Below are 27,099 nucleotides of genomic sequence, written 5' to 3'. Positions count from 1 at the left end.
TTTACAGTGGTGTTTCCATTTTGTATTGCTTGTTTATTTTATCCACCGCGTAGCCTACATCATTCACAATGAATTTACAACTGTCACAATGGCGGGACAAGGAACGACTTTCCACACGAACGCTCTCCTTTCGAAAATGAAAAGGAGAGAGAGAGAGAGAGAGACAGAGAGAGAGAGAGAGAGAGAGAGAGAGAGAGAGAGAACCCAGCCAGGGCTTCACTCGAATCATTTCATCTGATGATCAGTGGCTTGTTACCGAGTGCCTCCCCCCTGGGCCTGCAGTAATTCAGCAAAGCAAGTGCTCTTGTATTCTCAATGAGATGAAAACAAACAAGCTGAAAATGCTCTCACAGCAACTTCCCCGTAATGGATATGCAATACCGAGATACTCTCAGATAATAAAATAAGCAGGACAGAGGATCGCCGTGCACAGGAAGAGAGCAGGAATTCCCTCAGCCGAGACTTCAAGACCCACAAGACCCTACTTCTCTCCTAGGGCATGCCACAGCATCCGGAGAGGGGAGCTATGGGCACAAACGCTTCCTCCTATTTCGTAAACTTGCGGCAGTGCTTGTGGAACTAAACAATCAAGCTAAGACAGAGAATCAGAAAATAATTCGTAAATTCTTATTTCCTTGAATGAGCCCGATAAGGCTCTGACGCAGTGTACTCTTATTAATCTCAGGATTAATAGTTCATTGGGCAAAAACGAGTAAGATGAAGATGCAGGGAAAGCACTGGAAGAGCTTCAGCTCAGACCACAGCCCTCGGCCCCGGTGCCGACCGAGCAGGGCTCCCAGTATTAGCCCTCGAGTAGGGCAACCCCGGCCAGCGGGGTGACACCACAGACCCTGGGCCTGGAGCGAGTGGTCCCCTCATCACGCAAGACTGCTGAGTTTACCCACCGGCCACAGAGTCTGCTGTTCCCACACCGATGACACATCAAAAGGCATCCTGACCACGGAGGGATGGGTGGGCCAGGGTGGACCAAGGCCACCAAAATATCCTGGCCCCACCCATTTATCTTGTGGACGCCCACCAAGGCAGTCCTGGCCCACCTGGTCCTATGAGTTCTACGCGGGCCCAACTGTTATAAATATTTCACTCTAACTTATAGAGGCCCCGTACAGGTTCAGTGGCCTGTGCTTTTCCCAGGTAAGGTTCAGAGGCCACTTCGTATTAACCCCAATCTGCTCAGCCAATCCGTAAATCTATACGGCCGAGAAATACATTGAGACGCAAACACACTTTCCCCAAAACAACAGTAGGAGAGGCCACTTGCACAGAGTTAAGCCGCATAAATTTTGAATGAAGACGCAGTATGCAGCGTGCACTAGGATACTTTCCACTTCCTGGGTCTCCTTTAGCCCTCCCCCCTGATTCCTATGGAGCCACACTCAGTACATTCAGCTCCAGCCAAACGACCCCGCTGCTGAACTTTTACCACCCCAGTACCGCCTTCCCGCCCACCGCAGGACCGGCTTAATGCAAATCCCCCTCCAACTGATATTTCAGAGCCGTTTGAATTTTCCACACCAAGAACCACTGCCAGTTATTAAGATTAACAGCAAGACCACTCCCCCACAGGACACTGCAGGTTCGATATTTTTTCTCAAATACTGCTGCGCAGACAGCCTGTTCAAAATCAATCCCGTTAGCTTGGTGAGCAAGAGCCAGGAGGAAACACAGAGGTACCGGCCTCGCACACCATCACAACGCGTGTTTCAAAAACGTCCAACAACGCGTAAGCGTGAACCCTGCAAGCCACTGATCTCTATATGACATCAACCTTTTTAACCGGCTGTCCCTCCCCATGCACTTTAACCACCGTTCATCATTTAACACTTTCCAAGAAAAATCCGCTTTTCGGTCCCTATAGAGAATGGCTGGTGGATTAATGTCTTACAGCTGTGTTGGATGATCATTGGCCCCGAGCTCAAATTGCAGAGTGACCCCGGAGTCAGAGCTGAAGGGAAGGAATATCTGCGGAGGTGGGACGGTGAGTCAATGAAATATTTCATTTATTTTCAAACGTTTGCACAGCTTTCAACAACATCCTTTCCCAGCAAAAAAAGATTTATGTATGTATAAAACTCATAATGAGCCCATTTTTCATATTCCTTCAATAGAACATATAGAAGCAAACCATTAGCAACCACATCATAGTTAGGGATTGTATAATGTCAATAACATGAGCCATTAAGTTCAACTGAGAACGTGGGAGGACTGATTTCTTTAAGTTTTACTGAAACAAAAAGCTAAAATTTTTCAATCCTTATAGCTTTCATGTTTCTGTCACATTGGTATATGTGTGAGCATTAAAGCTAAAGAAACTCTTTTGTACACAATTCATTTGGAAAAAGGGGGCACACGTTTGAAGGCTCCTGCAAGCTTGAATGCATGCATTTCTGACATCTAGAATAAAGTGTACTTCAATCCACGAGTTTGCAAACTTCCACCTTTTAAAGAATCCCATGTTTTATTCAATAGCTTGTACCCACGCACACCATTAAGTGAGTATCACTTTTACAGATGCATTAAGGAAGAGCTGAGAACATTGCTTAAGCTTTCAACTGCGATAAAACTTTGTAAAATCCATATTTGTGCCTGTCTGTTTCAATTCAATAAGAAGTAAATACACGGTCGCAAAACTGACTTCCTATTTATCACACTTATTCACATGGAAACCACCTGTACAAAAGAGACAGAGTACATAAATTGAAGCTGATATTTAAAAATGGTTCAAGCAAGATTGGTCCCTTGTGTCTGGCCTGTTTAAAGACACCTTTACACAAAAAATTGGAGAAATTATTTAAGAGATCCTATTTAAGAATAACAAGATTGAGGAAAAAATGAGACCAAATTAATGACGCATAATGGCAGCACCTTCTATGTTGTACACTGACCTTATAATTGACTATTTCAACAATTTCCTGTACTTTGTCTGACCTTGAAATTCTTCACATTTGAATAAAAAGGTAAATCAATGTGTCAGATTAAAATCAGCTGCAGCAGAGGCATTAGAACAGTTTAATTAACGCAGTCAAGAGAGCATCTGATCAGCTACTCAAAAGCTCATTTTGTATGAGTTTAATTAAAAAGGGAGAAAGTATTTAATTAAAAAGGGAAGTTGCGCTGTGATGCCATACTGTGCACCTTACCTGACAGTCGGTGGAGCAGGAAACAAATGCCCTATCTTGCCTGATTATGGGTTGAGTTGGTAGCAGCACCCGTACTGTATCTGAGACCAGGTGGAGTTGGTAATAGCAGTTCTACCATACCTGTGAGCAGGTGGATTCTGGTTACTGAAGCCCTAGTGTACCTGAGAGCAGGTGGAGTTGGTAACTGAAGCCCTAGTCTACCTGAGAGCCGGTGGAGTTGGTAACTGAAGCCCTAGTCTACCTGAGAGCAGGTGGAGTTGGTAACTGAAGCCCTAGTGTACCTGAGAGCAGGTGGAGTTGGTAACTGAAGCCCTAATCTACCTGAGAGCAGGTGGAGTTGGTAACTGAAGCCCTAGTCTACCTGAGAGCAGGTGGAGTTGGTAAATGAAGCCCTAGTGTACCTGAGAGCAGGTGGAGTGGGTAACTGAAGCCCTAGTCTACCTGAGAGCAGGTGAAGTTGGTAAATGAAGCCCTAGTGTACCTGAGAGCAGGTGGAGTTGGTAACTGAAGCCCTAGTGTACCTGAGAGCAGGTGGAGTTGGTAACTGAAGCCCTAGTGCACCTGAGAGCAGGTGGAGTGGGTAACTGAAGCTGTAATGTACCTGAGAGCAGGTGGAGCAGGATATGACAGAGTGAGGCATTACCTGACAGGCAGATGAAGGTCATGTAGTCCCCCTGGCCCCCGGTGGCCAGAAAGGGGATCTTTTTCTTCGTTCTCCTCTTGACCTGCACGGCACCCAGCATCTTCTCATCGTGTGGCGCGAAAACCTCCTTGATAATGGCGGATTTGGCACTCATTTTGGGGGCTAAGAGCGGCGACGGTCAGCTCTTATCTGTCGAGAGAGGCACAGAGGAGCGTGCTTTGAGTGATGAGGGCACTGTTTTTCTTCAGGACCCCTCAGCCAGCCCGAGGGGGGTGCATAAGCTTCACATCACATTAAATCCCGTACGGTCCACTGCACAAAACGAGCGCGAGGAAACCATCTCACAGGCAACGCAAGTCAAACAGACTTATCCGTGTTGAGATGCAGAGTCCCAGGAGCTAACGCTAACACACAGTCTCAATTTAAAACTATGACTTTCGATAAAATGAGCTGAATCAAGACCCCAAATAAAAGGTTACTGGACTCAAAATGAAGCCGCAGTCCCTGATGGGTGCTGCAGCACTGCATGGTCGTATAAGCCACATTACACTCGGTCCCAGAAGCATTTCATTTTGCGGTCCGAGCGACCTGTGGAACTAAATGGAACGATAAATCTCCTTCCTCTTTTGTCCTGAACATCAATGAAATCATTAAATCATGGTTTGAACAGAATCATCCCACAACATTCGTCACCACATCAACTTTGTACCAAAGCTCACCTGCTAAGACGTGTCAATACAAACTCAAATTCACTGAAAACTGCTGATATATTGACAGTGTAAATTTACGTAATATTTCAGAGCAGCTATGGTTAAATTCAGCCTACATACAAGCACATGCAAATGTATTCCTTTTAACACTTGGTACCATGAAACAATATAGTTTCTTTGCAAAAGTACAGGCAAGACTTAATTTCAGTCAAAGCACATGGAAGTTTAATTATTCTGTCAAGTGATGCATGAAGCAACGCATTAGCTATTCCTTGGGCTATTTTATTTTAGAAAACAACTTCAAAAAGTGTTCCACATGGAAAGGTTCTAAATAGGACTTCAAATTAAAGTAGGGGTAAGCTGTAATCGTATTTACTCCCGATGGTGACAGGAAGCAGTTATCTGTAAACAAATATCGCTCTATAACCATAAGGCAAATAGACCCCTAAAATTCACTGCAGCAACGGTTATTTTGAGCGCGAATTGCAGTGTGACAACTCATGTTTTTCTAGGTCCTCACGGCCATCAGCTACCTCCGACACATCACAGATTTTTGACAAGGTCGGTGGTAAAATAAACTCCTGCTACAGGCACACTGTGCACCACCTACTTGAGCAAGAAAAGTTGGGTACATTCTTGAGTTGGCCAATTAAATGTGCCAACTTCCAAGTCCTGAGCGTCAAACACAAGCAATGTGGAATAGAAGCAAATTACATGATTAGTTTGTCTTGCATACCCCACATTCATTTACAGACTCTTTCAGGGTTATGAATGTCTAAGGGTTAGATGACTTGAGGAACTTATATTTCACACATTCCCGACTAAGCAGGACTTATCCAAGCCAGGTGCATCCTCACTCAAGACTCGCAATTGCTTACCTCCAAAATGGGGGCATAATTGCTGAGTATAATTAAGTCAGTTCATCCCAAACCACAACCACAGATTGAAAATGTGAATCTGCCCTATATAGTTTCCTATATAAAACCCCATTATACAGTGCCTACAGGGCATGGTGACAGCATATTTAAAGGGGATTTGTTTTCCTACCTCCTACAGGCATTTAGTATACAGTCACAAACCTAAAATAAGCAGCGTTTGCTTGCGTTTCCAGCACAAACCTAGGCTATGTGTTTATGTAAATTACAAGCACTGTCTCAGTGTTGCCTCTATGTAACAATTACATAGATTTTATCCAATTTAGGCATTATTTGTCATAAGATTACATTGGCAGAATCCGTTTTGTTAGTATCACGTGTTGTCAACCACTGTTGTCCACTTGGAGAAAATTTATCTGTAAATCCATATGCTGGCTGATTGGTTTTCCGTATGTGTTCGACCTTTTCCTGCAGGCAAAGAAAGGATCCATGGAGAAAACTAGAAAACCAGTAGAGAAAACTAGATTTTAAAAAAGCTCATTGAGGAGACCTTTCCTATCCTTGAAAAGGGTAAGAAACATCTTCTCCTCGAAAAGGGTAAAGGTCTACTAGTTCTGTCTTCTGATGGCAACACCCTATCTGTGAAATAAAAGTGTCGTACAAATTTTATATGTACAGATTACTCCAGTCTGCTGAAAGTCAGGTCAGTAAGAGTAATAGCTCTTCAAGCTTGCTGGTCACAATCTTCACTTCAACCTTCACCAGTAATAAAATAATACGGAATCTGTAAGATTACAGTAAAACAATTGAAAACTCAGCAGGACATAATGAGTGAAACACTGAGTATTTTTTCCCCTACGTACACATTAAATCAATTTCCTTAATTGATTCAGTGGCCTTAACATCAATTTGTTAGTTGACACTGAGCAAGGAACAATTTATCCTTCAAGTCCATTTCAACAACATGCTGTCCATACTTACCGAGGGGGTCAATCTGGGTCAAGACGCAAACGAAACAGCACACTAACACTAGGCTACATCCTGTGAGCAGTTCAGGAGCGCAGGCTGGCCGGAAATACAAACAAACTAGCCGGAAACAGCGATATACCACTGAACCAACAAAGACCACGCTTTCTGAGTCACAACTTTCTGAATTCTCTGAGTCGGAGCAGAAGCTTTCAGTGCATATTGTTATTAACCACTCTATATACGGAAACACTTGAACAGCTGAAAATTATCTCCGATGACTCAGCCAGAGAGCAACTACTATGCTAAACAGAAATTTGCATCGGAAGCAAATGCTTTCTCCATTTTCTGTTACTTAATGCCTACAACTGACAAAAACTTCCATTACAGAGTTGACTTTGGAACATGCTCCATTGTAATTACACTTTTGAAGGTTTTCACTGCAAATCAACCAACCAGTAATGAGTAATATTGGCACATGATAAACATCTCAATATGCGATATGTGCTGGCAACAACAATGTTGGAAGATGTTGATAGTAGTGATTCCTAATTCTCTTTATATCATTACAGACTACAGTAAAGAGCAACTGAAGTGGTGATAGGTCAACTGCAACACAAGCATGAAGTGGTAGGGCAAAGAGTACCGAATGCATATATATTACAGTGCAGTAGTTCTCAACTCGGGCCAGAAAGGGCCGGTGTGGGTGCAGGCTTTTGTTCCAACCAAGCAGTTACACACCTGATTCTACTAATCAAGGTCCTTAGTAAAGACTCCAAAGGTTGATTAGTAGAATCAGGTGTGTAACTGCTTGGTTGGAACAAAAGCCTGCACCCACACCGGCCCTTTCTGGCCCGAGTTGAGAACTACTGCACTGTAATATATATGCATTCGGTACTCTTTGCCCTACCAGTTGAGTTGAGAACCACTGTTATAGTGTATGAACGAATCAAAATCCTTTCTTCATTTTGAAAAAAACAAGCAACAAACTTTAGCACAAACAGCACTTTACTGGCTACATGGTGTTCCAAGAAGATGGACCCCACCCCCACTACAGAAGTCACATTTTTACAAAACATAACATTTTGAACATGCACTGAGGTTTACAGATTGCACCTGGAATATTTGTAAAGATCTTGAGTTAATCTCTCATGTTGCTTCGGTACATCCAGATATTTAAAAAATATTTATCAGCACAAATCAAGTATAGCAGTAGCTGGAATCTTATTTAACTCACAAGTGTGAATTTGCATTCACGTAATTCTACCTTTGCAATATGACAAGTACAACCAGTTCTTCATGCAAAAATGAAATTCATCCTTGTTTTTACCTGAAAGGCACAAAGGCCATTATTGGACATGTCTGGAATTCTGTAATACAACACAACAAAAATATATAAAACATTTTTCAAAATTATTCAGAAAAAAAAAAGAAAAAATGTCTTCTAAAAATAATCATAAATGTATTAAGGAAGCCACAGTTGGCCATTTTAAAACATCCTAATGCTCCAAATGACAGCAAAGAAAAATGCCCTTTGCCCAGGGCAAAGTACCAGCCATTTTGGCTTTCCTCACTCTGTTCATAGAAATGATAATAAAATATAGAAAATAGCTCCATTTCACACAGGTTTCTGGTCTGGAAGGGGTGCGTCATGGCTGCATTACAAAAAGCAGTCTTCAGCACCATATAAGAGCCCTCAAAACGGTCTCTCTCACTCAGTCCTGGATTTAAACGCTGAGCAGTGATTGGCTCAGATAGAGCCTTCCAGCTGACAGTTAATGCTCCTGCCCTCTTCTCCAGGTGTAGACAGCCGGTATGAAGCCATCCCCCAGGTGGGAGGCTGCAGCGAGCGAACAATCCTTCAGCCAGCGGGCGGTCGGGGGGGGGGGGGGCGAGGGGGCGCATCCCTAAACTGCACATCCAGGGCGGCGGGAGATTAACCCCTGGAACACTCCATTTCCCCCTCAGGGGCGCTGAAAAGAGCAGCGGTGCGATTTTTTCCGCTCGCCCGCTGCGTTGGCGTGAAATCCGTTTAGCTACCGTCACGCGCGCCGTTCCCGAGGTTCCCCGCACGGAGGGATCTCGCGTTAGCGACACCCGGCGAGCTCAGACGGGCCCTGTGTCCGTCAAAGCTGCCTACTCTCAACCTGAGAACCTTACAGTATCTTCCTTTTTCTACAGTCCTTTCTTCCCCTTCAAATAAGCGCGATGGAATTCAGCAGAATGGAGAACATGCGCCATTACAAGTAGCCTATTTTGTGGTGACGGATAAAGTGGGAGTCAATATTTCTCAGAGAAATGTTACGTTTGCTTTCAGGGATAAGACGAAAGCAGTAGATCAGTGGTTAACAAACTGCATGCTAACACCGTGCTAACACCAGCTGCTAAGACCAGCAGAATTTTCACATTCCAATATGGATTAGTTCGTAAATAGAAGAAACCGATGAAATTGGAAGGCACACCAGCCTTTCCCTGCCATCACAGAAAAACAATGCTCTTTCAGTCAAAAGCAAAGCCATGCTGAGGTGAGCGTGTGTATGAAGAATTAAAAATTTGACCTCTGCCACCTCCAGCTTTCTAAGACGAATGAGCTCCTCGTGTTAATGGCAACATTCTCTACAGTCTCTTTATTAAGCAACAGAACAATGGTGGACTGTGGGTGAATTTTGTTCATTTGTCCCTTGAATTTTTATATTTCACCAAGCTAGTAGACACTCTTATCCATGTAGCCTAGATTACAAATGCGACAATTTCAATCCTTAAGAATTCTAGTAATCACTCTTGCTAAATTGCATTAGGGGAAAAGTATTTAATTATGTTAATTTTTTTTTCCTTTTGAGTGCATAACAGAAAAAAAATCCTTAAATCCCTGAAATTAACAACCCACCAGAGTACATCAAACTTTAGGGTTTATTTCCCTGTTGCTCTGAAAAAAAATGAACAAAGAGAAAATCTTGATAGTTGCTGCAAAAATCTAGCCTGTGAAGCTGCACAGAACAGCAATTGATCTGTACTACAATTCTTACAAATCATTAAAATTCTGTAAGCAAGCTTTTACTGAACAGAATCTTAAACTTGCAGAGGACCCACCCCTACCTGCAATTCATCAGTGAATTCTTTCATTTTTATTCAGTCAATTGAGGGCAGGGTTGAAAACATTTAGTCTGAACAAGATTATCTAACACATATGCTACACGGAATGCATTAAACAATACCAGATCTCCATGTGTCACCTTGACCATTCCTAAGTGCCCACACACCACAGGACAAATCATTTAAAGTTAAAATGGGTCCCATCCATACTCCAGCCTATACCAAAACAGATTTCACCCAGGTAAGAACACGGCCAAGAACCAATTCATCTACCTTCCTCAAATATTAACTCTTCATTTCAAAGGCTAATTGAATCAAATGATACTCCTTTCAGTATTTGGCAGTGGTCTTGCTACAATACACAGTACAAGCAACACTGTTGAAAAAGAAAGTAAAAGGGAAATGAATGAATAAATCTGTTGTTTGTGAGAGATGACAGAGAGTCTGGCTCTGAGTCGTGTTTAGAACACATGGTTTGATTCCCTAACTGCCAACGCTTCATCCTTACAGATCGTTTTCCTTCTCAGATTCAAAAAGCTCAGGGTCCCGCCCTCCCTCCCTCGCTCCTGTCCTCTGTCCATTCCTCCCTCTATCCTGCCCTCCTTCCCTCTCTCCATCTCTCCCACCTTCTATCTCTCCGTCTCTCCTGCCTCCTCTCTCTCCCTCCTGCCCTCCCTCTCCTGTCCTCCTACCCTCCCTCTTGCCACCTCTACAACCCTCCTCCGCTGTCCTGCCCTCCTTCCATCCCACCCTCTCTCCATTTCTCTCCCACCCTCCATCTCTTCTGCTATCTATCCTGCCTTCCTTCCCTCTCTCCATCTCTCTTCCCCTCCCTCTCTCCATCTCTTCTGCCCTCCCTCCCTCTGTCCATCTGTCCTGCCATCACTCCCTCTCTCCTGGCATCCCTTTCCCACTTCACCAAGATACTCAAGGTCAAATGTTTGTCCTTGCAAATACACAGTGTAGAATGTTCCCTCTTAATTAACCATCATTAGAAGCAACAGTATATTCAGTGTCTGACATATTTATTGGGCTTAGACCCCCAGCCAGGCGCATATATTATCTTGATGACAGGGACTAAAATTTGTCCTTGTATCTGTAAAAAGAAAAAAAAATAACATCACAATATCACTTTTCCTTGAATGCAAGGATGCCATTTATTTTTAAGTTCTACAGTTTTAGTATAAACATTTGATTACTCCAGAATTCTCAACAGTTATTGAGGCACTGATAGGCCTTTGAACAGGGAATAATCTGTGCAGTGGCTACAAACCAAATCAAGGACCGAAAACAGAAAATCCCAGGACTCAAAATCATCCCTGGTGCTTTAGCCATACTAGAAAAGCACCCAAAATCCTAAAAAGGCACCGTATTTGAGATGCTCAATGATGCTTGAATGCTCAACTTTTGATTTTAAAATGTAAAAATAAAGATTCCTTTATAACGCAACAACCGAGTTACACTAATGACTAAAAGAAAATGTTTTTTTCCCCTGAATGTAGATGGTTGCTTTTTCAGAGGGATTGCTTTTTTCAGAGAGCAGCAGCAAGACTATCAATAGTGAACTGCTTCCAGCAAAGCTAAATTGTAAGGAGAAAGGATACACAGAACCAATCAGCTTTGAACTGAGACTCGGAAGCGGCTAGGAAGCTGTGCCAAGCTGTCGCGATGGAGCCGTGAATCAAACAGCCGGGCACCATTTTGTTTCTTTAAGTGATCCTCTTCATAGGGCAGTAAAACTGTGAGAAGGGGTGACTGCTTTTGAATTCAAAATAACCTGTACATAATTACTGGTACCGAATCACAGTATTGACACAAACTAATGGGGTAGTAACAAACTTAGGAGAGCTTGGCCACCTAATGAGTGGTTAAAAAATGTGAATATGAACTTGCTCTTACAGATCAAGGTTTTATAAAACGATTAAAATGCTCTCACAGACAAAACAGTACATTGCCACCATGCCTATCCTTGTCCATAACTGATTTTGTTTAGAAAAATTACATCTTGGTTTGGTTTTGGCAATTTCTTTTTTGCTTAAAAATAGAACATGCAGTAGCCTAATAGGCTACGATACACCAATATTATAGATATCTGGAAAATGCAAGTTAAGCACTTGTATCCACAGCACAAAGCGTCAAGCCCCTGCACACTTATTTTCTTTGAGTACAAGGTGACATATCAGAAGTGTTCTGTGTTCTCACCCTTAATTGTAACATAAAGCCACAATACGTCTGAAAAATGACCCATCATCCCCTCTGTGATGGAAGACTGCTGGTTAGTCATTAATCAGGTTCAGGGTATGTTTAGTCATTAATCATGGTGCGGGCCTAGGCCTACTTGTTGATGGATCAAGTTCTACGTGATGAATAGCAATTGGGGGGTTGTCCAATTCGCAGATCTGCTGACTGCATCAACCGATATTTCCCACATCCATCATGGGGCTTTTGTGGGACACTGAAAATGCATTGACACCCCACCCCCCTTCCCCAGACACCACAGGCCTGGCACACTGAAATGGCATATTCTCCTTTGCACACGCTGGCTAAAGTTACTAGCCAGGTGACTCAGTATGTCAATAGGTAAGGTTCTTTACAATTACAAAAAAAAAACAGTGTCAAAAGCAGCTGAAAGAAAATCTTTTTTTACAATGACCAAGTTATAAACCCAGGGTCAGTTCTCAATATCATAATAAAAGTTAGCTAGTTAATGTCAATAGGGTTGCAAAACATAATGAATGCATCAATTAGCCTAATTCAGGCTGTAAAATATCTCATGCTTGACATCATCAATTTTGGCCCGTGCATATCATTTGCATATTTTATGCATATTTACAGCTATCCTTCAGGGATAATTAATTTCATCAATCCATTTATCTAAAATTGACTGCAAATGTTATATTTTGAAAATCCCTAGCTATCGTTTATGCAATGTTCAGTGCCCTTGCGTTAACACATGAATTTTGATTGACTGGCTAGCTAATTGCTTAAATAATTCTTACTGCAAGACTGCATCAGTAATTATGAAATTACTTTCTGCTTATTGTATCTGTATTATCATGCACTGACCTGCAACTGCCTGCAGGTTAATACTCTAATATTACGGCAAAGTCAGTCAATTTCTTGATTCTGAAATTTTATTAAGTCGATTCGGCAAACGAGAAGGGTCAAGATACAGGGTGTTTCATCTATTGTAAATAAACCTCTGCGTCACACTAACGTAATTTCTTATTTACAGAAAACATGGAAACTTGTCTGTGATTACTGAGGGACAAAATTGGCAACAAAGAAGAACCCATTTCCAAGTCTCTGAAAGCACTTGTTTTTATTTCAGAAGTTGAAAAATGTCTGCTTCCAGCAGTACAATGTTGAGTAGAACAGGGTTATGCCAGTAAATGGCTCATTCTGGGGAAAAAGTAATCCTCTCACATTCATTTGGAAAAATAATTTCCTGTTGTGAAAACAAATGGTGCTTGAAAACAAACCGGTACTTGTGCCATTTAGCAAGCTGTTGTGTAGGCTGTTGAGGATAATGAATTACGTAGCTTAATTAAGATCATTTCAGACAACTTTCATGCAACATAAACCATTTTCTGTTATGGACAGTTCAAAATAATATACAAACTTATATAACAGCGTTTAATAAACTGGCATTTATTAGAATTACAATTATAATTAATTAGAAATGTATTTCCATCCTCACTCCACATGGGCCGACAGCCTTGATACTTACTGAAGGGGTGCTACCATTGAATTCTTGTAACATAATATAAAATTTTGCCTCAAACATATTAAGGTATTGCATAACTGACCACTGTTTCCTTGGCCAGACAGGAAATGATTAGACATGCCTATACTTATATGGACATAAAAGAGATCTGTTTAAAAAATCACTGAGGTCCTTTCATAGTAGGCTATTTCATGCTCTGGCCACTCGCATCCAGTGAGCAGGCTCCAGTAGCACAGACCAGGCAGACCTCGGCCGAAAGCTTCAATGGAGCGGGACCATCATCAATGGGCAGGCTAGGCCTGGTGCCTTCAGCACGGACAAGGCTGCAGATAGGCTACATCACGTCTCGACTGCCTCTGGGAAAACCACCAGGGCCAGGAATCAGTATCAAAGCTCTGCAGCAGTGCTCAAACCAGAGGAGGTTACCAACAGCAACACAGACACACTCAATGACAGAACTCCGCATGCGCTAAGTTAGGGGGGTAATGGCCCACAGCTCACAGAACCAGAGGGAGGAAGACGACACTGCCTACTCGTGGCCTTAGTAGAACGGGTCACCCACAAAAACAGGGGCGTTATACTGAACAAGTGAAATATTTTCACAGCGCAAGCCATTAAATGCCCTAGTGGGCCTAAAACACTGCCTAGGTAGACAGACCATAGTCAGACACCCCATCTACATAAAATGCAAAAAGATGATGTGTCAGAGCATCAAGGATGAGCAGATCGGTCCTTCAGGGAGAACCATAAGGGAACACGAGACCCGGCATCCTGTGACATCATCTCACCGTCACCTAGCCTACATCTCTGCACAGCGCTAAAGAAGGATACTAAACTCGGGTCTGATTGGCCCTGATCTATGAGGAATGAACAAGGCTGGATTTCCATTACTCCAACCATAGCCTAACTGAAAACATATGAGAGCACCATGTCTGTACTCTTGCAGGTTCGTACTTCTGTTGAAGCATAGATCAGCCAGTCCTGAGGGAGTGGGGGAGTCACTCCTGGAATGCCTCTGCGATGGTAACGGAACACTGCTTGGAAGACCCATCGCCTCTGTCACCCCCCCCCACCCCCACCCCCAACCCATGACTTCCATATGGGGTTCAAATATTCTCCATTCTCGCCCTACAGTCCTGAGAAACAAGACCAGCAGATCAGGCAATGCGCCATCACTAACAGAACTGCGTGTGCACACTTGGGTTTGGAACCTGGCATCAGGTATCCTGACGTTTGTCAGAAAAGGCATTTCTGAAGTACGCCGCACGGGCGTGGTAGATACAAGGTCTTGTTTAAGGCCTTCAAGATCCAGGGTTATAAGAGCGTGGGCGCGGGCCAACCTGAACACCAGGGCCGTAGGTACATTGCTCCCAGTCATCTGCAATGTGGGAAGCGTGTCCACCAACACAGGCAGAAATGGAATATACTGCAATACACTGTAAATATGTTTTTTTAAATATAACAATAAATATACTTCACTGCATAAAGCCACACTTTTTTTAATATACAGCAATATCTGAAATCTGTAATACCTTGAATATTTGCCACATATGTAGGCTATTTATCATATATCTGTGCTTGAATATCTCTGATAAGGTTTTACTTCAATATTTGCCGGTATGTTCCATTTCCGCAAGGGATACTGTAGCCAACAGCAGTTCAATCACAGGGGCCCTGCCACAGTGCATGAAGCTCCTTCAGAACATCCAGGAACAGCAGGTGGCCATCTGTTTTATTTTTCTGAGGGTAGCGGTGGAAACCTGAAGACAGGAGCACCGGGGGAGGGAGTGGGAGTGCGCTCGCATCGCTGTCCTCTCCATAACACCCCCCTGTCTGAAGCATCTAAAAGAGATCACCTCACCCCTAAATTCCTCGCCCAACAATGGATTCCACTCCACCCCAGGGAAATACGAGTGTGTGTGTGGACTCAGTGGAGAGGGAGAGAGAGAGAGAGAGAGAGAGAGTCCAATCTAGACCGTCAGACAAGAATGCTCACAGAGATTTCTGGTGAGAGAACCTGTCAACCTGTTTTTTGTTTTGTTTTAGTTTTTTGGACTATCTGAACATACACTCTCACAAAAAAAGGCAACAGCATAACTCCCAATAGAGGGGACGTGAGCCTGATAGAGGGGGAGAAGATTGGCAGGTACTGCAGCTTTTCACAAAATAATAGCATACAGTGAAGAGCAGAAAAACTTGCAATTATCAAGGGTGCAGCCAACAGTCAAATACTTCAAGCACAAATACTTCAATTATTTGTTGTGAGCAATCGTTTATTGAATTATTCTTTCAACTACTTCAAACAGAACACATGCATCACCTAGCCATAGGATTATCCACTCTTGTCAACAAAAAGAGGCCTGTCATTTTACAAATACAGGCTGAATCAAGGAATGGAAGAAAAAAGTTCCACACATTTCTTTCTTTACATAGCCAAGTAAAATACTGGGATAGGCCAGTAACTAGCAGTCCCAGCAGTCCACAAAGTCTCATTTCTCATACTACTTTTTCAAAACAGAAGATCCATCAAGACGTTGTCATAAGCAGGTATTTGCGTAAGCATAATACAGCTGAAGGAGCAGGGAAACATCTAATATACTTTATTGAGAATGTAACAGAACACCAGAGTGGCACCGAGGGGCAAGCAAAGACATTTAAACGTTGTTGATGCTACTCCCTTATAGAGTGACAATTTGATAGGGAATCACAAGAACCAGAATTTTTACTCAGAAAGGAGGAGGTAAAACAGAAAATCACAGGCACACAACGAGAGCCATACTATTAGTAATGCCATAACAGACATTTAAAAGGGGCTGGGTAAATTTGAAAATCCATCCACGGTAATCACCTTCACAAAATAAGCTGATCTCATAAGAGTGCCATTTTGACTGAATTGACATGGAACAAACTATTTCAACATCACTTCCCATATCTGGTTAAATTAAGACAATGTACTGACCATTTCAACTCTATAGTCAAATCAAAGTCAGGTCTGCACTCCTATGGGAGAGGGGAAAACGTTATTTCCTGTCAGTGAAACAAAACCGAACGATTGAGCTTGAGCCGATCTACAGCTGTCTGTCATTGCGCACCGTTAGTTATCAAAGCACATATTTGTTACTCAGCGCTGGTTTTCTGTATCTATCCTGAGCTTTAGACTATACAAACAATATAATACAATATAAGATTGTTTCTCGGCAAACATATGACCAAACCTGTGGTGTATAGGAACACCTTAATCTACACCAGTCATTTTCTGTTATACTAGTTTAAGAACATTTCTGACTTCTGAACCCTGTCTGATATTATTTTTGCTTAAATATTCAGAACAACACCTGGTAAAAATAGTGAGAACAACAGAATATCCGTAATCTTAAAAGCTGAATACTGTTAGTTTCTACGCTATGCCTTTCCTACTTCATTCGGTAGTTAATTGTTGTCCTCCGGACCATTAAATGTCTGTGTAAAATGTAAATTGTCTACAGCAGTATGTGACGCGCCGTTAGTTATTTGGATAGCCTCTTCCAGATTGTGAAAGCACCAGTCTATCTGCCTATCTGCCGCGCAGGTCTGGTGCCAAATAAATAGCACGTCGGCGCTAATTCGTACTGTAATGTAATACAAAGTTTTCACGCGAGTTTGTATCTTAAAGTCCTCCGCATTCGTAGTCTACGCAAGAATGGCTCGCCAAAACGAAAAGCTTTAGGAAGTAAAATCGTTATGCCACCGGTTGTATTGGGTGGGCTACCTGTATTACAAACATATTGCAAGCTGTGTGTCGGAAATACTTGCAATTCCATTTTCGATACGGCTGGCGCACTCCAAAGCCCCAGTCAGTTTTCACAAACTAAATTTCCAGTTGGGAAAAAAAGTGTCATATTTTGAAGCTTGCCCAACGGGTCATTAGACCGTTCTTTTAGTGGAAAATGTTAATGCAATGTTTACGTTCCAGTAAATAATGTTTATGATAGAAAACAACAAAGTACGCTACATGCACCATGAAATTTCAGTTTACTATAGCAATCCATAACGCTACCTGAAATTACATCATGCAGGTAACGTGTGAAAATAACCGGTACAAATACTTCAATATAATGCGATCAACACTTAAACCTATCTTTAACGTCCGATGTAACTATACAGTCCACCGCAGAAGATAAGTGAAAACAAGGTTACCGCTCGCAATGCATCACCTTGGTTTTTCAGGAGTCCCTCTCTGCAGAGCTGCCAGCCAGTTCTGAAACCGAGGAGGCGTGGTAAGGCAGGTCTTGCAATAGCTGCTCTTGTTACTTAGGCTAATGTTTAGAGTTTTGTTTACAAACCATTTTAAAGTGAATGACAACTTGTCTAATGACGACTGACCGATGTCCCCAGCTTTCTTAGTTCCAAAAGTCACAGTTTTAACTTGAGCTACTGTGCAGCAATGCAAGGAACAGTTACAGTACAGTTTTTACGGGACACGTTTTATAGGTCGTTTTTTCAAACTACAGCTCACAACACAAGTAGTCTAATACTAAGTAGCTAGAGATTATCTAGAAATGTACACCATCCTGCCACTGTCAGGTCTAGCAGCGCGCAGCCAACTTCAGTAGACCCTGTCTAGCCAATTTCACGCCACTGACTGCGCTCCTAATTTACTAGAATGTTTCTTATTTTCCTAAGAAGTTAACTTATTTCATTGCCAGCTTAATTAAAAATTTTCTATCATATTTCGATTTGGATAATATCAGCCAACTGTACAGAAACGACAATATGCCGAAAGAGTGAATAAAACCATTAACCTACCACTTTCTATATGCTTGCTAGCTAGCTACGTTTCCACGTGTAGCTAGCTAGCTAGCTAAACAGTCTTGCTTCGGATTAATTGTTTCTGTCAGTCCATCAACTTCAAAGCGTTAAGATGATCCTGTTATCTGCTCAGGTTGGATGAGACCATTTCGCTTTTGGAATCTTGATAGTTCCAACGTGGCTACGCTGCAATTTGAATGTCAGTAGCAATGGTATACACACGCACACTGGCGCCGCAGCTGCCTACCTCTCTGAAGGCGCAGTATTGCGAGCTTCACTACTTCATGGAATCGCCAGTCACGTGAAATGTGTGAGTACGGTGCTTACATTCCCATTGGTCTCACGTTACTTCCAAAAACAAACATTGACGATTTTTTATTAAAGATTTAACAAACGGCTCGAGATCAAACATTAAACTGCATTCTTCTGCAGCTGAAAATGCATTTAGTTGGGCATGGTGTTTTGAGGCATGTGCTTGCACCAGATATTTACGCATCATGTATTCCATGGAAATAATAGCTAATGAGACGTATTTATTGTCCTCAGTTTGTCGGGATTCGTCAAGTGTTTGAAATAAGTCCTACGCGAGAGCAGTCTGATGTGAATCCCGTGTTAAAGATTGTTTGGTTGGTTTCGGTCCTTGAAAGATATGACTTTGTTTAGGAAAAGCAGAGTTCGCTGTAAATCGTATGCAATGCAGATAGTGTTCTTTTGACGCGTGTATTGAAGTGCACGCAAACGATCCAGTATTTTTCATACTGCTACCACTTCACAGTTCTTTTTCTACATCGTGTCAGCGCCAAGGGTTTCCTGTAGAGTTTCTAATCCCATGCGATTCTTGGGGAATCATATGAGTCATTGACTTCACTCCGGAAACCTCCATGCTAAAAAAAGGTTATCCAAACACTGGGCCATCAGGAAAAACATTTAATTCACAGACCACAGGACTTCTTGACTCAAATGTATGCACTTCACTTCATAAAAGTAAGCTTTGTCACATCTACATGTGGTGATGGTGATGTTTCACAGTTACAAAAGATACAAGCGAAGAAATCCAACCAATATCCTGAAACAAATGCAGGCAGTCTCTGATACACAGTCTCTGATATATGTCTTTCACTTGAAGATATATAATGCATATATTTTGTTTACTGTAAAATATAGTTATAAGTATTGTGAAGTCTGTCTACCCCTCTTATCATACTGTGCTATGTCTGTCACCTAGAATGACATGAATTAATCATGATATAATAATTTCATTGATTTCAGTTGCCACAATACTCAAATTTTTTTGTCTACAATAAAAAATTACATTTACTTAAGTTTGCTCATCAGAGTTAAGGACAATGCACAATTTCATAGAGCAGTGAAAAGTAAACATCCATCCATTTCACTCTTAAAACACTTATTCCTGGTCGGGGTCACAGGGTGTCAGGACGTGATGGCGACTGTTCCCAGCATGCAGTGGGTGAGGGGCAGGAATACACCCCACACACCATTCACTCACACATTCATGCCTATGGGAAACTGAGTGTCTCCAATTAACTTAGCGCATGACTTTGGACTTCGGAAGGAAATTGGAGTACCCTGTGAAAATGCACGGGGACATGAGGAGAACATGCAAACTCCACACAGAGAGGCCCCTGTCAAACATTATCAGGCAATATAATCTGTCATAAAAGATGGACATTGAATTACAGCACATGGTTGTCTGTGTCGGGGCTCTACTCAATGCCAATAACCTTGTAAGGAATGCTGGAAGGCATCATATCTCCACTCTGCAGTTGGGCTGCGCAGCCATTGCACTGAAGGACTGCACAAGGACCGCGCAATTGGCTGTTGGCAGACCGCAGGCAGCATATCAACCGGGGAAGGTGACTTACAACCACAGCTGTCATAGTCAGGATTGGATTCTGGCCTGTGGGATGCATCACTGCTTTAAGATCTGTGGGCACTGTGGGGACCTTTAAGAAAGGCAGCTAACTTTTTGCTAATGCAGTTACAGTAGTTGCCCTATGGCCAGTTTGATCCTGCCACAGGTTAGCATCAATTGGCTCCATATCAAAAGATTTTTTGGGGATGAATTGATCGGGGCCTTCAGATTAATAATACTGATTGATGAGGTACTGAAATGCAGTTGTGCATTATTGGACTAACACTGGCTAGATTAGCAAAAGCTTTTTGTTTATAGCACATTCAAAATGAGCCAAAGTTATTCAACACTTGACAAACAAACCCTGGTATCTCAAGTTTTGTTTCATGATGGCACATAAATAATTATGCTTGCACTTTCACATAATGATTTGAAATGTTGCAAGTGGCCCATTTACTGACTTTAAAATGATGATTTTCTTCAGGAATGCAACATATGATTAAATAATGAGTAATTCAGCATAAGATAATGAAATGTTAGCCATTTGTTTGTTACAGAGCCTCTTAAAAATGCAGTTCTGTTGCCCCTCAGTGTATATTTACCCATTTCAATGTTCCGCACAATATACTTTTTCTGCAGCTGCCCAAGTTCACTAACATGTGAAACGACTTAAAGACAATTGAGAGGCCTAGGAGAATTGCTGAACTCAGAGTCATGTTCACACAGAGGCTAATAAACTAAACCAATTAGCCATACTTTGGCCAGATGTTCTAAAACACAGCACTCCAAGGGAGTTGTTCACTTTGTCTTCTCTGTTATTATAGGAATTTCTAGTGGTTTTACAGAGAATAAGATCTGTGCAGTGGTAGCTTGCCTCAGATATATATAGCACAAAAGGAAAAAACTGAAAATAAAGTCTCAGTTATGAAGCAGAATTTCACAGGCATTCGGGATAGCGGGAAAACTGCCAAATTTCACTTCCATCCCATGAAGTTATTTTCCAGTAGCTAGCGACCTTTGATATCCTTGATTCTCATTTTGTGGAACAGCTTATTTACATCCTATATTCTGTTGTGTTCAAGTGCCGTGCGCCTTCGCAGTGCCCCAATATACTGTTTGTGGTGCTGCCGTTACTTTTGGAATTTGATACAAAACCCAGAAATCCACAAAGGCAAATAACTGCAAGAACGCCAAGGCGGTGGTATCACTGCAGAGACCGGTGGGTGGTTCTGTGGGCACGTCCTAGCACTCCCTTACACAAAATTCCACCACACAGAGCACCACCGCCCCCCTGCTCCACCCCACAGTTTTCCAAAAACGGCAGTGGAAAAACAGAGCTGTTCATGACATCACCTCAGAGCCGGGGAAAGAGAGAACAAGGGCTCTCAGTTCAAGAGGAGCAGAGGGTAAACACAAGAGAGGGGAGCCAAACATGTCCTCTCTCAGATCACTCTTTCTCAACAGATGGCTGCAAACATGCCGCTTCTCCCTCTGTCAGCCAGATCAAACACTTTTCTGTGTTATGATGACCGGCAGGAAGAAACATTTCTGTACAACGCATGCTTCAGGCCAGTTCACTTCACTCCATAGCACCTGTGTGTTTATGGACTTACAGTACAAATCAATACCGTATATTTGGGTAGTTTTTCTTTTTCCACTGAAATTGGAAATTGTACATACTGGGAGATGAAGACCTTTTAAACCAATTTATTTCCACTTTTCCACTTCAGTCAGTTTTTTTTTTTTTACTAAAATAGAAGCAAGAGCAATGTAATTTTCCTACAATGGAGGCCCATTGCTATATTTCACTTTGGCAGATGGATCATTGGCTCAGCCTCACTTACTTGGCCCTTACATTTCTTCCTCCTAATACAGGCGGTCGGGTGCATCGCTTTATTTGGATAACCGTTTGGTCGGGTGAAAGAGCACGACATTCCATTTATATCACCTCATTGACCTTAACCATTGCTGTTTGCAAAAAAAAAAAAAGAGAGAGAGAGGAAGAAACCTGAATCTAATTCTCAACCATATCACCCGTAGCTATTTTTCATTCGTCTGTTTAGAGCAAATGCCTGACTGGAATAAAAATTAATCTGAAACATAATCAGCATTCAAACTGCTCTCCAGCTGCATTTCCCTTGCTTTTCATTTACAACACGTCAGGTGAGCTGACTGATATTTTAGTGTTTCCCTATTCAATTAAACATCCCTAATTGCACCTCTAACACACAATCAGGTCCTTTCCTGCTACATGGGGCTACAACATAAAGTAATTATGCTCTTTTATTGTGTGGGGATTTGAAGAGCAGCTCCTGTGTGGCATTGGAAAATGTGCTTTCACAGTGAAAACCATCTGCTTAACATTCTAACTCTTTTACCAATATATCCCTGATCATTGACAACAGACACAACGTTCAGAAGATCTGATCCCAAAATAAAACTTTTTGATGTAAATACTATCAGTGCTTTTAAATCATATTACAAATACCTGGTGTGTTCAAAGTATTTTATATTAGTTATTTATTTACATTATAGTGTTGGTGTTTCACCAACAAATATTCTGTGTACAGGTTCATAAAAGAGTGTTGAGTCGCTGGAATTTGTTAAATTCAATGAGAAATCGTCCTTCAAATAGTTTTTAAAAAAAAATTCATTATACATTGAAATTAAATGAACAAGCTACCAAGGACTACATACTGTATAAACAAATCATCTCATCTGATTTTTGTACATGCCTGCATAGGGACACTGTTGTGTATGTTTTAATGCCAAATGAGCTAGCATACCAGATGAATGGCTCACAATGTAACCACACATTTAAGCATAGTCATGAGCACAGATTGCTCTGCAGTCACCTTGCAGGCTGCAACGCTGATATAAACACAGAGAATCCATATATTATTTTGTTTTATTATACTGTAGATCCCTGTTTAATTCACTCTAAATCATTGTATCATAATTACCTCTGATTTAAACTGTCTCATAAAGCACATTGATGGCAGTGCAAATTAAAACATATTGGTGATATATTTTATGCTGTCATTATCTTTAAAAATAGGACTCTTAGAAAAATAGAAAATGAATCACCTTTCTTGGTTTATTTCATACTAAGCCTTTTCTAAATTATTATCCACTATATTAAAAGTTAATGAACAGGGGGAGACAAATCAATTTAACAGCATTTAATTAACAAGGAAATGCCATGAACATTTGACAGGTGCATTTAAGAGGTAAAATTTTATCAATACAATTGATTCCCTTGAAGACTCAATCATGCTAATCAGCGGCACGAAGGCAAGGAATTCATTTTGTCATAAACAAATTTTTGTTGTGATATGAATATGCAATATAAGCACCATGGACAGTTCACCATTTAACATAATGCTATAAACAAGCTGAAGGCATCGATTTATCCAGGGCAATTTCCACATAACTTAAAATTGATCTAAATATACAAAATGTTTGTGGTTTATGCTTTAGGTGTAGCTATCACTAAAAAATGCTGGTGTTTTAACCAAAATAAAACTAGACCTGTTGAAAAGGAAAAACATAATTGCGAACACTGCCACTATCAGATAAATGGCAGTGCTTCTCACGCTGACCGCAGGTCGCGGCCTCGTGAAAGTCGTTTGCAGTGATCCCATGAGCCCGACCTCCCTGATTTCACTGCAGGGGCTATGGCGACACCGTTTGCTGTGCTATGCAGAGGAAGGCCCTGACAATCGGCTGGTCCGCAGGGCAGCCTGCCAACCTGTCAGGGAGCCCGAGAGCACCGCGACAGGCGAGGCGGCGGTGTAGCGCGGTGAAACTGCTCCACAGCGTGTCACACCCGCCGAAGCAGCGAGACTGGAAGAAAAGAGGCTCGGAGGCTCATTAAAACAAACAGCAAGTCAGCGTCCTTCAGCGGAGGCATAACACGGTTACACAAAAGCCATGTAATTATATTTGCTGTGAGTCACACTGGCATCAAACACGGTCATTATCTTTATTACATACTGTTATTATGTGAAGGATTCTCAACCCATCTCTGCTGGAACGCGGAGCAGTACCACTTACCGCCGAGGCACTGTAAACACAAAAGAACTAACTTGGAGAGAAAGTTTCGCTGCTATCAACAAACAAGCTGAAGCCATTGTGTTTGAGTCTGGCAAACGTACATTTACAGAATCTCTCCCTGACACACTGGCGATGTCTGTGCTACCAGAAGTATTCTGGCACATTGCCTGGCATAGATCTTGGCGCAGTGCCTACCTACAGTTTTTCTGTGGTTCACTGCCAGGTGGAGTCTCTTATGGCCTCTGTACGTCAGTACTCTTGCCTCCCAGAAATTGTCGTTCTGCATTCCGCATTTTTCTCCCAATCTGTTATTTCTGTGATGGTCAATTCATTCTGCACTCATTGATTTCCAAAGCCTGAAAAGTGATGGAACCACAGATTGTGCACAAAAAAAGCCACAAAAAAAGCCTTTGATCTTACGAAGCCTGGTAGACACTACTCTTCCAGCATGCACTCCGCCAAACCATAATTAAAGGTACACTGTGACCCCCAGTGACGTGAAACACTTAACTCACTCTCAGACAGAGCACAGAATGCTTTTAACAACATACAACTTTCTAAAAGATTACTGCGAGTATCCCGAAAGGCTCTTGAAACATGGTCACTCTGTCACCAAGAAACCATCCTTTCCATGAAGCCCAACAACACACTGCATTCTTTTGCTCAGGATTATTCACAAACAAATATGTAAATTTGTAAAAACGCTCAAGAATCTTTGAAGCATTTCATGAAGGGAATGAACATTTTGACAAGACAGGAGTTGTGTTTAATTCAGAATCAATAACTGAGGATTGAATGCCTGCCCACGCGTGCTATTGATCTGAAAAATTAATTAAACACTCGTTTGTAAATGTAATCATTCAGCCTGACTTGGTTCAAAAACCAATAGTTCATCATGCAGAGGGCTGGCAGTGAAGAAGCAAGATTCTGTTGGGCAGTAGAGCTTTAATTCAGGTTTTATTGGATGCAACAGGACGCATTTGATCATTCATATTTCAACCAATATTCAACAGCCGGCCTTATCACTCTGAGTTAGGTGTGAGGCCACCTCCTCTCTCCGCAGTAAAACTGCACAGTCTTACACCTTTATTTTTTTCACAGTCGAGACCTTCAGTGCTTGCCATTTTACAGGATCAATAGTGAGTCGCCCCTGGTATTAGACTGCGTTAAAGAGCCGATTCTATTTTAAAGTCCAATTCAGTCGTTATTGAAGGAGACTGAGTATTCTGACACTCAGACGCCTCAGACTCTGACTCGTATGAACACCGCTGGGGGTTGCCACAACTGAAGCCGAGAGCGAACCAGCCAATTGGCCACAGAGGAAAGGATGTGAAAAAAATGTCTCACCAGTTTTGATGCGTCGCAGAATTAACATAAAATTTGTTTTCTTGAAATGCGAGATTGGACAAATCCTCCGTCTACTGTCTGCGATATCAGAACAGCTTCCAAGACTGAAGTCTAACAATGTCTGTAATCAGCGCCGTCGCTCAAGGCTGGTTATCTGAAAAGCACATTAAGCTTTCTGCTGCTGCGGCTTCGTCTTCCTTTCAAAGGCTGAGCGGAATACTGCGCGCAGAAGAGATTGCCACGCAAGCTCGCGGCTGGATTTGCGCATCAAATAAAACTACATCCTCCGGGCCTAACAAGACAATGATGATTTTTTCCCCCCACAATGACCCCGGGGTTCTTAAGACCAATGAGCTCACACTACTTGTCCCGGTGCAAAGGAAAATGGATTTTATGTGAATTTGCCAAAGAGCATTTACAGCGCCACAAAATGTATACAGCTTTCCATATCGATATCATATTTCAAAACTGAAAGGAAAAATGTATACAACTTTTGTACAGCCAGCTTTATTCAAATGTACGTTGAAAGCATGAAAGCAGAAATGAATGATTTAAAGCCCTTTTCTAGAGGTACTGATCAAAGAGGAGCAAAATGCACCTCCAGGATTGAGAGCAAAATTTATGTCTCATTGTGAATGTGTAGCTCATCTGTATTAAGCACACAGTTCATAGCAAAACCTAACAAAAGCAGGCCAGAAGCAGTCTGCCTGAGCCATATTTATTTGTTGCCTAGTGCCTGTCAGTATCTATATAAATGTGCCTGTGTGTGTGTGTGTGTGTGTGTGTGTGTGTGTGTTGATTCTTCACCACAGCTTACAGATCTTAATAATTTAAATTGTCATAAAGGAGTCACTTAATTTAAAGTTCACATTTGTTCACTGTGCTTTTTTCCCCACTTTCCTTCGGAAATTTTGCAATCAGAAGAATCTCTTATTTAATTGCACACAGACTTACAACATATACCAATTCCTTGGCCTTGGATATGTTGTATGGTATAAAAAAATTCTGAAGTGTTTATTTTAGCAAAATGCATTTTTAAAAAGTTTACTCCACTGCCTGTCAAAAGCAGACAGACCCTGAATCCATATGGGAAAACATTGCAGCGCGTGTTGAAAATGCAGCAGACTTGGTCTGTATTAACAAAAGCTGGAGAATGAAAAAAGAAAAACATTTGGGATTTATGGCTCGGGAGTCATGGCAGCAGCTTCAATTGCTCGCGCTGCATCAATCGCCACCCCTGAAATAAGAAAAACTCGAAAAAAAAAATTGGTCTTGGTCTGTTTGATTAGGTAAAACTTTACTCTTACAACATACATTTGCATCTAATATATAGATGTCATGAAATGTTAAATCAAGAGCAAAGAAATGCATCACGCATTCACGGTCAGTCAGACTAAACGTATTCCATTCTGGAGCGTTGGGCTACGCGCACTTGGCTCTGGCTCTCACGAAGGGAGGCGGATGCTGACCCGAGCCATCCCAGGATGCAGTTCTGCTCTCATGCCTTGGCTGCCGCTATGCAAACCTTGTTAAAAGGTCCGTGAGCCCGAAGCAGGCACAGTGCCCGGCCTCATTAACATCAGAAGGAGCGGAATTAATTGTTCTAGCGACCCGACTGCCGATGCCAAGAAGCCGCATGGCATCACAGCAAGGGGCCCGCCGAGAGGAAGTCCCTTCAGGATATACCGAGAGAGGACTGGCTCCAAACCCTGCAGAAAGTGCCGCGGGCATTCCCGCCAATTCTGCTGAGATTAGGGGTGATGTCGGGAGCTGGACGGGGTGGAACCCCGTACCCCTTTCTTTTTTTTTTGGACACGATTCAACGTCGCGGCGACTTAGAAGACTGTTCATAGTGACGGC

General features: G+C 42.1%; 1 protein-coding gene across 3 annotated transcripts in view; it reads right to left on the bottom strand.

Annotated features, from left to right (window-relative positions):
* Positions 1-18,227, bottom strand: part of stxbp6 (syntaxin binding protein 6 (amisyn)) — a 79,085-nt gene extending 60,858 nt beyond the window's left edge. Inside the window, exons 1-3 of one of the 3 annotated variants that reach the window (XM_035388898.1) lie at positions 17,961-18,227; positions 17,352-17,412; positions 3,805-3,993 (exon numbers count right to left, since the gene is read on the bottom strand). In XM_035388898.1, coding sequence (XP_035244789.1) covers positions 3,805-3,958 — 154 coding nt within the window. In that variant the 5' untranslated portion in view covers positions 3,959-3,993; positions 17,352-17,412; positions 17,961-18,227. The remainder of the gene's footprint in view (positions 1-3,804; positions 3,994-17,351; positions 17,413-17,960) is intronic. The other 2 variants (XM_035388892.1, XM_035388882.1) reach the window with 2 other exon arrangements.
* Between the last annotated feature and the right edge of the window lie 8,872 nt (positions 18,228-27,099).

Source organism: Anguilla anguilla, chromosome 1 (genome assembly GCF_013347855.1).
Source record: "Anguilla anguilla isolate fAngAng1 chromosome 1, fAngAng1.pri, whole genome shotgun sequence".
NCBI lineage: Eukaryota > Metazoa > Chordata > Actinopteri > Anguilliformes > Anguillidae > Anguilla > Anguilla anguilla.
Note: the sequence above shows the minus strand (reverse complement) of the source record. Positions and strands in the feature narration are given on the sequence as shown.